The sequence below is a fragment of the Gymnoscopelus microlampas genome (assembly GCF_963454915.1).
Source record: "Gymnoscopelus microlampas genome assembly, chromosome: 19".
NCBI lineage: Eukaryota > Metazoa > Chordata > Actinopteri > Myctophiformes > Myctophidae > Gymnoscopelus > Gymnoscopelus microlampas.
The window spans coordinates 21,320,225-21,331,832 of record NC_139956.1 but is presented as its reverse complement, the minus strand read 5'-3'; the positions used below and the strand labels follow the sequence as shown (position 1 = coordinate 21,331,832).

The 11,608-nt window shown below is 42.0% G+C and overlaps 1 protein-coding gene across 1 annotated transcript; it reads right to left on the bottom strand.

Annotated features, from left to right (window-relative positions):
• Positions 1-708: 708 nt before the first annotated feature.
• On the bottom strand, positions 709-9,430 carry znf16l (zinc finger protein 16 like). Its single transcript, XM_084043511.1, has 3 exons — positions 8,577-9,430; positions 8,025-8,264; positions 709-3,494 (listed from the first exon to the last, which is right to left on the bottom strand). The coding sequence occupies exons 1-3, from the start codon at positions 9,343-9,345 to the stop codon at positions 2,797-2,799; spliced, it is 1,707 nt and encodes a 568-aa protein (XP_083899637.1). The 5' UTR covers positions 9,346-9,430; the 3' UTR covers positions 709-2,796.
• Between the last annotated feature and the right edge of the window lie 2,178 nt (positions 9,431-11,608).

Below are 11,608 nucleotides of genomic sequence, written 5' to 3'. Positions count from 1 at the left end.
GTAATTTGCCCATGTGTGGTCTAGTCCTATGGAATTTATGGAATACATGTGCAAAAAAAACATATTCAAAATATTGATTTGATGCTCATATTAACCTTAGGAAGTATTACATTGTTTTTTATCAAGGCAACAACTCAGTGGAATAATGCAACTTTAGTAAACTCTTATTTGGAAAAGCCAATACAGATGCAGATCAAATTAAATAAGGAAATAAGAAAATGTTTACCTGTTGCTACTACAGTATCTGTACCGGCTGTCTATTCTTAGATCTGTTGTATCCATATTATGTGTCCACTATCCATATGATTACCCCGTCTTTGCATAGACTTGGTTGCCCATTGTTAAATGCTCATTAAACTCACAAATATTCTCCAAATTTATTCAGTAGTAGCTCTATCAGCTAATACAGCCATGCTTCAATACAGCATATCAGACACGTACTAAGTGACACATTTTGAATTTGGTAACCTCTCTTAATTAAAACAAGAAATCATAATAGGCCGATTTTAAATATGGCTGATGGTCATTTGGAGTGAAAATGTAGTATATTGGCTGGCAGAAAATCAGAGTTCCCACCATTTGTTACTGCAATGTTGCAGGATCTGTCTATAAGTGGCTATTATCTCACTCCAGTGGCCTAAAAAACAGCTATATACATCTTAACAATGGAAGGAAGAAATGAAAGGAACACACTTAGATCACCATACACACAGATGTTTATTAGAATGCGGCTTCTCAACTGTTAGCGTTTCACACCCAGGGGTTAATGTCTGCTCACCAGACACTTTTGGTTGTCTCGTTTTGTTTTTTAATAGCGTGTTCGTCAGTCTACTCGCATAGCACTATGATATGTCTTCTGTCTAGCTGTTAATGAGAAATTAAAACAGGACTTGTTTTCATCAAACTCTCAACGAGTTTGAAAGATCAATTAAGGACAATGCACCATCAATCATTTAAATCGGGGGGTTTTGTGTGTGATCACTTTAGCTTCTTTTTTTACCATCATAAAGGTGAGCATATAAAATATTCAAGAATATAGGTTCTGTAATATAGGTTACATTATTATAGTAAAAAGAAAAGAAAAAAATGCCTAAAAATAAGCTCACATAACAGCCAGAAGCACCAGCCATGGGGAGGAAATGCATTGTGGTGCAGAGGCAGACCACACAGAGGTGCTAGTGTACCATTGCTCTGCTCATCTACCACAGGATATTTGTAGACAACTAGTCCTATACAACAGTGGTTCTCAACCAGTGGTCGGGGGACCACCGCTTTACATTTTTGTTAAACATCTGCATTGCTTAATTAAAGAATTGTTATTTTGATCAACGTTTGCCTGTAATCTCTCCTATGGTACCACATCAATAGAGCATGGAATTGTGGACGGAATCATATCCAACAATGACAAAATATTCAAAGTCTTGGGTCTGAGAGTCTAAATCTCATCAAACGGGTGGTCCATGGCTCAAATGCCGAATAAATAATGGACCTTGATATGAAAAGGGTTGAAAACCACTGCTATACAATAATGCTTTCACATTGCTCCCTCCAACCAACATGATATTCCCAATGCTCTGCCTGTGGGCCGTGCACAAGATGTTGAAACAGGGAACAGAATATTCTTATTCAACATACTGGACCTGATAATGGGCCTCATTTATCAAGCAGCATACGATAATCTCTTGTGATTGTTTTCTTTTTTTGTATCTGCATTGGCATGACACATTGGGATTTCTCACTGTCCAAAAATACGACTTGTTCAGACATTTACGAGAAAGAGAGAACAAACACTCTGTGTGTAAACTATGCAGTTTATGTTTACATTTTTATTGACAGCCATCTGTTCTCTAATACTACAAATAGTTTTGCAAATATTTTTGAGGCGAACATGAATGTTTGAAATGAATATCATTAAACAGGGTTTCTCCCATGTTTTTATAATTAATCGTTGAGAAGCCTTCTATAAATCTGAGAAAGTCTAGCTGTGAATTGCAAAACATGGCACTTACTGTATGCCCGATTTACTGTTGCACAACAAAAATAGAAAATCTACAAGCTCACGTGTCGTGACGTGAGCTTGTAGATCTGCTATATTCGGTGAGCAACACAGGCAAGCAACTATGTATGAATCAGGCGTTAGACATGATTCAGTGAGGGAAAAACTATGCAAATTCACTCTGCTAATGACTCCTCCAAAATACAGCAACTTGTCACCATTTCTAAAAGGGTTATTTGTGATGTAAAAGCAAATGGTAGATAAAAGTTTAATTTAAAAAAACAAATCATTAGCAAATATTTGGTTGGAATGTGTGGATCATCTTTGTGGGTGTCTGTCATGCATAGTATTATGAGGCAAATGCACTTCTAATCTGTGACACTTTATCAACACAGATGCCGGGATACAATTGAAAAGGTGTTTCTGAATATTTGATACACTGGTAGTTGCTCGTATAGTTTTACCAGGAAAGGTACACACATAATTTACACCGCTTTGATAAACGAGACCCATTGAGTTGTTCACAGTCAGCACTGCCTTCTTTTCACATGGCACCTGATGTAATCCTGTGATAACGGTTAACTTAGCTTGACTAGCCATTCGTTAGCTAGCTATTCTCGTGATCCTTTCTTCTGTCGGGCAACAGAAATATGAGCACCATCATCTGTGGCAATAGATACTCAGAATGTGTCAACAGACCGCTCATGATCAATGTGTAACATGTAGCCCTGGGTTTCACTCTGTTCAAAAACATTGTCCTCCTCTGTCATTGAGTGACTCAGGCTATGGTTAGGTCTGGTTTAGTTATTGTGGGCCGGCGTACAGCGGTGGCTCTTATAGGTGCCCAGGTGGCGGAAGCTCCGCCCACACTGATGGCAGCAGTAAGGGGTGGCTCCGCTGTGGATTCTCTGGTGGGTGTACAGGTTGCCCAGCTCCTTGAAGCGTCGGCCACACTGAGGACAAGCATAGGGACTCTCTCCCGTGTGGACACGCTGGTGTCTCTTTAGGCCAGAGAGCACAGAGAAGCCCTTCCCACACTGGGGGCAAGGGAAGGGGCTCTGGGCGCCGCTGTGCCCCAGCCGATGGCTCTTTAGCCGGGCGGCGTGGCGGAACCTCTCCCCACATTCCGGACAGATGAAAGGCTTCTCGCCCGTGTGGATGCGCTGGTGCTGCCGGAGGTTGCCCAGGTAGTTAAAATGGCGCCCGCAGTCCCCACACTCGTAGCCACCCTCGATTTTAATTTCCCTTTTTACTCCTCGATTGAGGCCCATACCGATCCCCGATCCTCCTTCATTGTGGTCCCCACCGCCTCTCCTGGCGTCACTGCTGCCCTCTCCCAGCGGGGGGATGGCTGAAGACGTGGACTGCAGGGCCTGCAGGGCCTGGGCGCCAGGAGCGTCTGTGTGTATCAGTTTAAGATGTTCCTCTAGGAACAAGGAGTCGGGGCAGAACGTTCCACACAGGGGGCAAATGTAGGTGTGGCCGGGGAACTGCTGACCTGAAAACGGGGAACACAAAATGAGATTATAATTTGACTGGCAAACTCCATTCTTAAAATGTGACCTTGGAAGATTCCATATTTGGAAATAAGATATTTTCTCATTATTTTCATTGAAGATTGCGAAAAGCCAAATCCTGCCGTCTCTCTTTTCTTATTTTATGGCATTTTTAGTTCATTAGACAATATAACATTACAGTCGAGTGACAGGAAAAGAGGTGATTATAGTCGAGCAGTGGATCCCAAACGTTTTAACTCAAGACCCAAAAGAGAAATTAGACTCAAACTAGTGAAATTAGCAGATCTATAAGCTCACAACGATTTACAAGCTTGTAAATGTGCTATTAAAGATATTTACCCGCGACCCATAAAAATTAGTCCACGACTCAAAGATGGGTCCCGATCCACTGTTTGGGAAACAGTGATGTAGAGAGTCACTGTATGCCTACTGCAATGCATTCACTGTTTTAAACAGCCCCAGGGCATACCTGTTCCCAGTATCTTGAGGACTGATAAAGCTGATGTTTAAAAGTTTATTCAAAGTTTCGGCCGCTTTCAACTTTGAGATCGGATAGAACCAACATCTATGACTTGAGCTTTAGGACGGATTTCCTTTTAACTGTCCAAAGTGCTTAAAAGTGTAAAAATGTCAAGATTAAAGCGGTCTGCTTCCAAGGTTGTAACGATCTGAGCTTCATCAATAATGTATGCATTCTTTAAAAATACACGGCCCCAAAAAGGTTTGAGGAGAGGTGAGAGAGAGAGAGAATGGCCAAAGAATAAATGGATGATAGAGAATATTAGATAAAAGAGACAGATCATGTTGTTAGAAGAATTCTGAAGAGATTTTGAAACAATAAGTAACATGAACTTCAATAAACGGAATTTTCAACCTACACTTACATGTACTTAGAAATTATATACATGTACACCACCACCATAGCACAAATCCAATGGCAAATCCAATGGCAATAGGCTATATCACATGGCCTTAAATGGGCATTGAATTTAATCTTCTATCTCAAATCTTCTAGATCAAAAGGACAAAAGGACCACAATGGCTTTTGTCCCTTTTGAATTTATATTGATTACTTTAATTAAAAGCTATATCAATCAATCACAACAGGAACCATTACTGTAGTTATACAGTAGTCACTGACTCTGATTCACTGATTAATCTCTCTCCGCCTAGCCTCGGAAACCCAGCCTTTTTTTTTGTTTCAAAAGAAAAAGTCTGGGCGAACGGTGCAGGAACGATGGTCTTAGGACCTTGTTAACTCCTAACCAACCAGAGTGCAGAGGGGCGTCGCTCTAATTTTTAAGTTAACCAAATCAGCACTATTCACAAACTGATTACTTTTTTCTATTGTCTCAAGGCATGTATCAACAGAATATATCATAAACAAGGGAAAGTAAAACATTACAGATTACTTTCCTTTTGTAGCTATTTATGTATTTATTGTTATGGTTGCCCTTGATATCAATGGAGAGTTGTTTGCCACTTGCCAGACCTTGAGCTTTGTAGGCCACCTCAATACAGTGATAAAAACAGAAGCATAGTCTTTATTAATTGAGAATATATACTGTATTTGTATACTATAATAAAGAGCATGATTAAAAAAAACAGGAATACTGGTTATATGCCAACTGTATGACTTTATTTAACTTGATTCATCCCACAATGGTTATCCAAGTTAACTTTAAAAACATTAATATGGACCGATATTATGGCGATACATATACAATGTATTTCTATGACAATATGCATGCGGACACGCGTGTTTTTCCACCTAGAGCTGAAAAGGTTTCTTCAAGTGCCCGGGCAGCGTGTTGGAGCATGCATGGCCAGTGAGAACTGCTGTATTCATGAACATGTGAGTGAAAGTGAAGCAGCATCCATGTGCTTACGCTTGCGTGTCTGGTGGGCTCTTTGCGTAGGCCACAGCACCCACCCATGCAACTAGATACTCAATATGATTAGTTAATAAAAAAATCACACCCAGTGTGAGGAGAGTGGTGCCTTTGAAAGTGTAACTGGTTGCATCCTTGTGTTGCAATCAGCAACAATATGTTGTCACGTGACACGTGACAACATATTGTCACGTGTCACATGAAGCTTGACCAATCATACGGACGGACATACGGACGGACATACGGACACACGGACAAAGTCAAATGTCGGAGTGGTTGGCACCACTCAAAAAGTAAACTATGCTCTATAAAACATTTTCATGAAAATAAAACAATGACAAGAGTGTATAACTTAAACATTATGGTGTTTCGTCTTATATTTCAGTTCCTGGTTAGATCCCTACCCCGGATAGCCCACTCTGCATTGGAGTCTTCTCTTGGGGTACCTCTTGGCCTATATGTATTGCTCCCAACTTTATACTGTATATAAGGATTCATTCTTCTTTGTTTCTTTTGTTTGTACAGTTTGTTGCGTGTTGCTAAATAATGACATTGTGCTTTTTTTTAACTGCCAATAAAGTATTCTATCTATCTATCCTCAAACCAATTATTTTGCTCCTCGCTTTTTGTTTTGTAGACCTTTAAGTGCCTTGCTCAGGGACACTTCGGCGAGTATTGCTGGGCGGGCCTTGGAGGCAAACCGTGACTTTCTGATAACCCAATAAGCCAATGGTTCCCAAACTGGGGGTCCCCAAATGATTTTGGGTTTTCTCACTCAACAGTAAACAAACCAACATACAGTATGAGTGTACACAGGGTATCTACACAAGGACTTTTGAGACCTTTTCTTTAATACCTCTAAAATGAAAAAATAATAATAACTAGAAAAAGTGCTCCTCGGAGCACAACTCTCCGCTGTTGGGAATGTTCTATCTGTATAAGTGTCCTATCCGTCCTGTCTGTATAAGTGTCCTATCCCTCCTGTCTGTATAAGTGTCCTATCCGTCCTGTCTATGTAAGTGTCCTATCCGTCCTGTCTGTGTAAGTGTCCTATCCGTCCTGTCTGTGTAAGTGTCCTATCCAATTGTTACAGTATCCGCCATTTCTCAACCATTTCGTGATTGTTCCTGTCTTACCTCACTCTTACCAGACTTGTGTTGGGAATGTTGGGAATGTTCTAATTCTTATGTTCTAACTGTCCTATCCATCCTGTCTGTATAAGTGTCCGATCCGTCCTGTCTGTATAAGTGTCCTATCCGTCTGTATAAGTGTCCTATCCGTCCTGTCTATGTAAGTGTCCTATCCCTCCTGTCTGTGTAAGTGTCCTATCCCTCCTGTCTGTATAAGTGTCCTATCCGTCCTGTCTGTATACTGTAAGTGTCCTATCCGTCCTGTCTGTATACTGTAAGTGTCCTATCCGTCCTGTCTGTGTAAGTGTCATATCCCTCCTGTCTATGTAAGTGTCCTATCCGTCCTGTCTGTGTAAGTGTTCTATCCGTCCTGTCTGTATAAGTGTCCTATCCGTCCTGTCTGTATAAGTGTCCTATCCGTCCTGTCTGTATAAGTGTCCTATCCGTCCTGTCTGTGTACTGTAAGTGTCCTATCCGTCTGTGTAAGTGTCATATCCCTCCTGTCTATATAGGTGTCCTATCTGTCCTATCTGCCAATTATGTATCAGCCATGCAGCCATTTTGTGATGGTTCCTGTCTTACCTCACTTTGACAGTGGCAAAGACACTGTCAAAGTGATGCCATGTATTTATACAGTATTTCACCGTATTGTCACGTGTCACGTGAGGCTTGACCAATCGGTGTGTCATATTTAGAAAGTGAAAACAATACTCTCCTGCGGAGAGTAATAATAAACTAATAATAAGACCATTACTATGTCAAAAGTAACCAACAAACTATACTATAAAAATGGTCAAACAGTCAAATAATATAAGAGGCAAAAACTTTTGAAAATAGCCGATCTACAAGCTCACAACGCCTCATATTGTGAGCTTGTAGTTTGGCTATTTTCACAATATGTGTCTGTGGAACCAAGTCAAACTAAATGTAATGCCTAAAGTCCTACAATTCCAAATGCTTGTCAGGGTGGGGGGGTCCCCAGTTCAAATATGATTCTTTTGGGGGATCACAGCCTGAAAAGTTTGGGAACCCTTGCACTAAGCTGCGGTAAAATATATATATGTATGTACACACACACACACACACACACACACACACACACACACACACACACACACACACACACACACACACACACACACACACACACACACACACACACACACACACACACACACACACACACACACACACACACACAAATATGTAACAGAATGGTTCACTACCTCAGCCTGATGGTCTGAAAGTCTAATATCTCCTCTAAGCGAGAGGGATGTCCCTTTGGTTTAGCGGTTACGATGTTGGCTTTCCACGTGGGAGACCCGGGTTCGAATCCCGGGCGTTACACATTATATAAATATATATACAGAGATAGATTTGTATGTAGTATGAAAAACAATACAACCCTAACACACACTCAGTCTTATACTCTATAGTTGCACTTTAAGACGCCCAGTTGAGTTCCCAACTATACTTGCTTACCACTCACCTGTCTCGAGCCTGTCCGTGTTGCCTTCCATGGGACTGTCCTCCCCTCCAGGAGAGCCCTGGGCCTCCAAGGGGAACCCAGGGGGTTGGCCATGGGACAGGGGGGCCTGGGGCTGGTCCATACCCTGTCCGTCCCTCTTATATGACTCATTCTCCTCATCCTCCTCCTCTTCCTCCTCCTCCTCCCCATCCTCCCCTGTCTCCTCTGGAGGGGCACTCTCGCATTTGGGCTCCCTCACGCCTAGGAAAATATACTTTACTTGGTCATTGCATTGAGGCTATGTAGATACAGTAGATGAGGAATCTCATGCAACAGAGACCAATGCAACATCATAAATATTCAGGGGGGACTATAGACCTGATACATAACTGTCATGTATTATATCTTGTGATTCAAGGCTAGGGGTACTACTAAGTGGCACACTGGCCACTGAAATCTCAAAATAACCCTGAAATGCACAATGTAATAGATTATATTTTTCATTGAACATGTATAACACAAATGACTTCATAAGAGAGACACTAGATCAACAACAACCCCCCAAAAGAATACCTTTCAGATCTGGTGTGTACTCCATCCCTGCCATCCATTCATAGTCGTAAATCCGTTTGCTTCCAGAAGGCAAGATGTTGAAGAGATCATCCGTGGCCGAGTCCGACTCCCCGTCTCCTCCGTGGCCACTGGCGGTGCCCGTCATGCCGCTGTCTGTCCAGAGGTGCAGGGACTGCGGGTCGGGCTCTGATGGGCGAGCCTCCCTGTCGCCAGCACCACCAGCCCCCGGAGGAGGAGGATTTGTCAAGTCACCGTCCATCTCCGAGCCACCCCTCGAATTCTTATCCTTCATGAGATAGTCACAAATGGCGTTGATGTTCTCCTTCTTCACGGCGGGCATGGCGGGCGGCTTGGCTTGTTTCTTGGGGTCACTGCTGCTGTTGTTGTGCTGCTTCCTGAACCCCGAGGAGGACGCCTCGCCGCCGGGAGAGGAGAACGGCTCCCTGCCGTCCCGCTGCAGGGACTCCAGTCTCACCTTTAACAGCTCGATCTCGTCCGTTTTCTCTCGCAGCTCCAGCTTCAAGACGCGGATCCTGACGCTGACCATCTTCCGAATCTCGGACAGCGCGGTCTCCAGCACCACCGTGATGTTCCTGCCGAGGTGCTCCGTGATGTCGCTCACCGAGCACAGCAGCTCCTCGTCGGACTCCAAATCCAAGAAATCGTCGTCGGCGGCGGCTGCTCTCGGCGTCTCCATGAAGGCGTTCTGGTGCTCCTCCGGCGACAAGCTCGCCTCGCTGCTGAACGTGTGGTTTCTTTTTCGGCTCATATTAGCCTGACCTGGAGCAGCCTTTAAATAAACGTTTGTTTTAGCTGAAAATGTAGAAGCTAGCCACCACTAGCCAGTAGGCTAATGATGCTGAAAGACATCCACATAGGTGGACTTTGGATCCCATAGTCTCGGAGGCACGGCACTGCGGTTGGTTGGCTGTGTTGGTTGTCAGGGGTGACAGATGTAACATTTTGGGGTTGGTTTGTTTTTTATTAAGTCTAACGTTATGTATTTTCACCGAGCACTATATTTTGATTCATATGTGAATTTACACTCAATCCCAATCGGATGTTAAAATTGATCCCCCTGAGAAAAAATGTTTAAATGTACCATTTCTTGTATATTATTGTCTGTCTTTAAATTTCATAATGAATTGAATACACAGGACGACAATGGAAACAAGCCTCTAAGGGCTTTCGGTATTATCCTTCAAACACTCTTTGTAAACACCGTACCTCTGTAGTCTGTACCATCTGCAAACTGTTACTAAAGTATTCAATCAATCATCACCCCCCTCCTCCACAAAGAGAACCCTATGCAAAGAACTAGCCAATCACAGCGTGAGCGTCTCTCGGGCCTATGGGATGTACAGTAATAATGGCTGTGCTCAGCAGAGTCGAGGTCGGGTTTCGGGTTTCACGGGTAGCGCTACCTACTGTACACTCCACTAACTGCAGGGGTCCGGCTCCCATGTCTGACAACATTACAACCTCAATCATTATATTATGCAGTGGTGGAAAAACTACTAACTTTTTTACTTAAGTAAAACTACTCATTATGCAGAATGTCCCATTTCACAAGTTTTATAAATGTATGAAAATCCTTTGAAAATAGCAGATCGGCTATTTTCAAATAGCCAAAGTATAGGGCTGAAGTGGGTAATGTATGTTTGTAATAATTATCAAAATCTGAAAAGTAACTAGTAACTAAAGTTTTCAAATAAATGTAGTCGAGTAAAAGTACAATATGTGGATCTGAGATGAAGTGGAGTAGAAGTAGAAGTATTGAAAATTAGTAAAGTAAAACTACTGTTGTTATTGTTATTTGAAAATACTCATAGGCTTAATATACAGGATAAATTGCAAAAAAAATAATAATACTGCCATAATCTAAGGAAGGCAGAGGAAGGTGGTAATTAGCTCTGATTAATATTTTGCAATTTAACTGCTCTTTCCATGATTAAAAAACAAAACAAAACAGTAACTTACTTTTTAATGGAGATTTGATTTTAAAATCAACAGTGGGGTAAACTATGCCCTCCCATAATATAATAGCCTATATATTTTTTGAGACTCAAACGAATTTGTTCAAATGTGGAGGACTTAGAACTGGAGGCTCGGAAAATGTATACACATTTCAAAGAGAGAGCCTATCCCATACCTGGCTTGACGCAGCTCTGGATAAGGTTCAGTCAGACCAGGAATCAGAGTTCTGTTGTGTTTGTGCAACCACCTATTCTCCCCTCAGTAATGATGACATCAAGGGCATTGAAAACAATTGGAACATTCTGTCTTTAGATCCTGTCTGCAAAAAAACTGTTTTCTGCACCTCCTCTTTTTTCTCATATAGAGATAAGAATGTTCAAGGCTTTCTTGTACGTGCGGATACTTCCACTCAACCTGTTTCGGTCCAGAGATGTTTGGATGGGACGACTGGCTTCTTTCCTTGTCGCAACTGTTACATCATGTAAGAAGTAAGAGAACAAGCACCTTCACTAGCTACATTACTTCTCAGTATAGAGGGAAAGGCCCGTGAAGACACGTACAGTATCATAGAACACAAAAGTGCTATTCGGAGAAATGATGTCCCCTGTTGCCAGACACTTCCATAAAGCCAGTCATCCTGTCTCAACACTTTACACTATTGTGTCATTGAACAGATAACTAAAACGCGTAGAGGGGGTGATGTCAATCAGAGACTGCTTCAAGCTGAATGCAAATTGATTTTGTATATGAGGACATTGCATCCAGAGGGCCTTATGAAGATTTGTCTCTCTTGCTTTTTGTAAGGTCCTTTATAGTTGTACCCCACATGTGTATCCATTTACCAAAAACTGTGGCCTTTTCTAAACTTCTGAAGTTATATTATTGAAGTGTATTATTCTTGTTAGTTGTAAAGTTGGGTAGACGACTTATAAATAAGATTTTCTCTTCTTTAAGAGTGATGTGACAATATTGGATTGATCCCATGTTAGTTTGCTAATTGTATTTCTATTATGGTGTTCATTTTCCTGCAGGCCCTCAGCCTCTCTACCATTGGT

Excerpts from the sequence above, each read along its gene's own strand:
- znf16l (XM_084043511.1), bottom strand. The coding sequence starts at position 9,345 with ATGAGCCGAAAAAGAAACCACACGTTCAGCAGCGAGGCGAGCTTGTCG. Across the intron at positions 8,265-8,576 it reads GTACACACCAGATCTGAAAG|GCGTGAGGGAGCCCAAATGC; the intron begins GTATTCTTTTGG and ends ATATTTTCCTAG. Across the intron at positions 3,495-8,024 it reads CACGGACAGGCTCGAGACAG|GTCAGCAGTTCCCCGGCCAC; the intron begins GTGAGTGGTAAG and ends CCCCGTTTTCAG.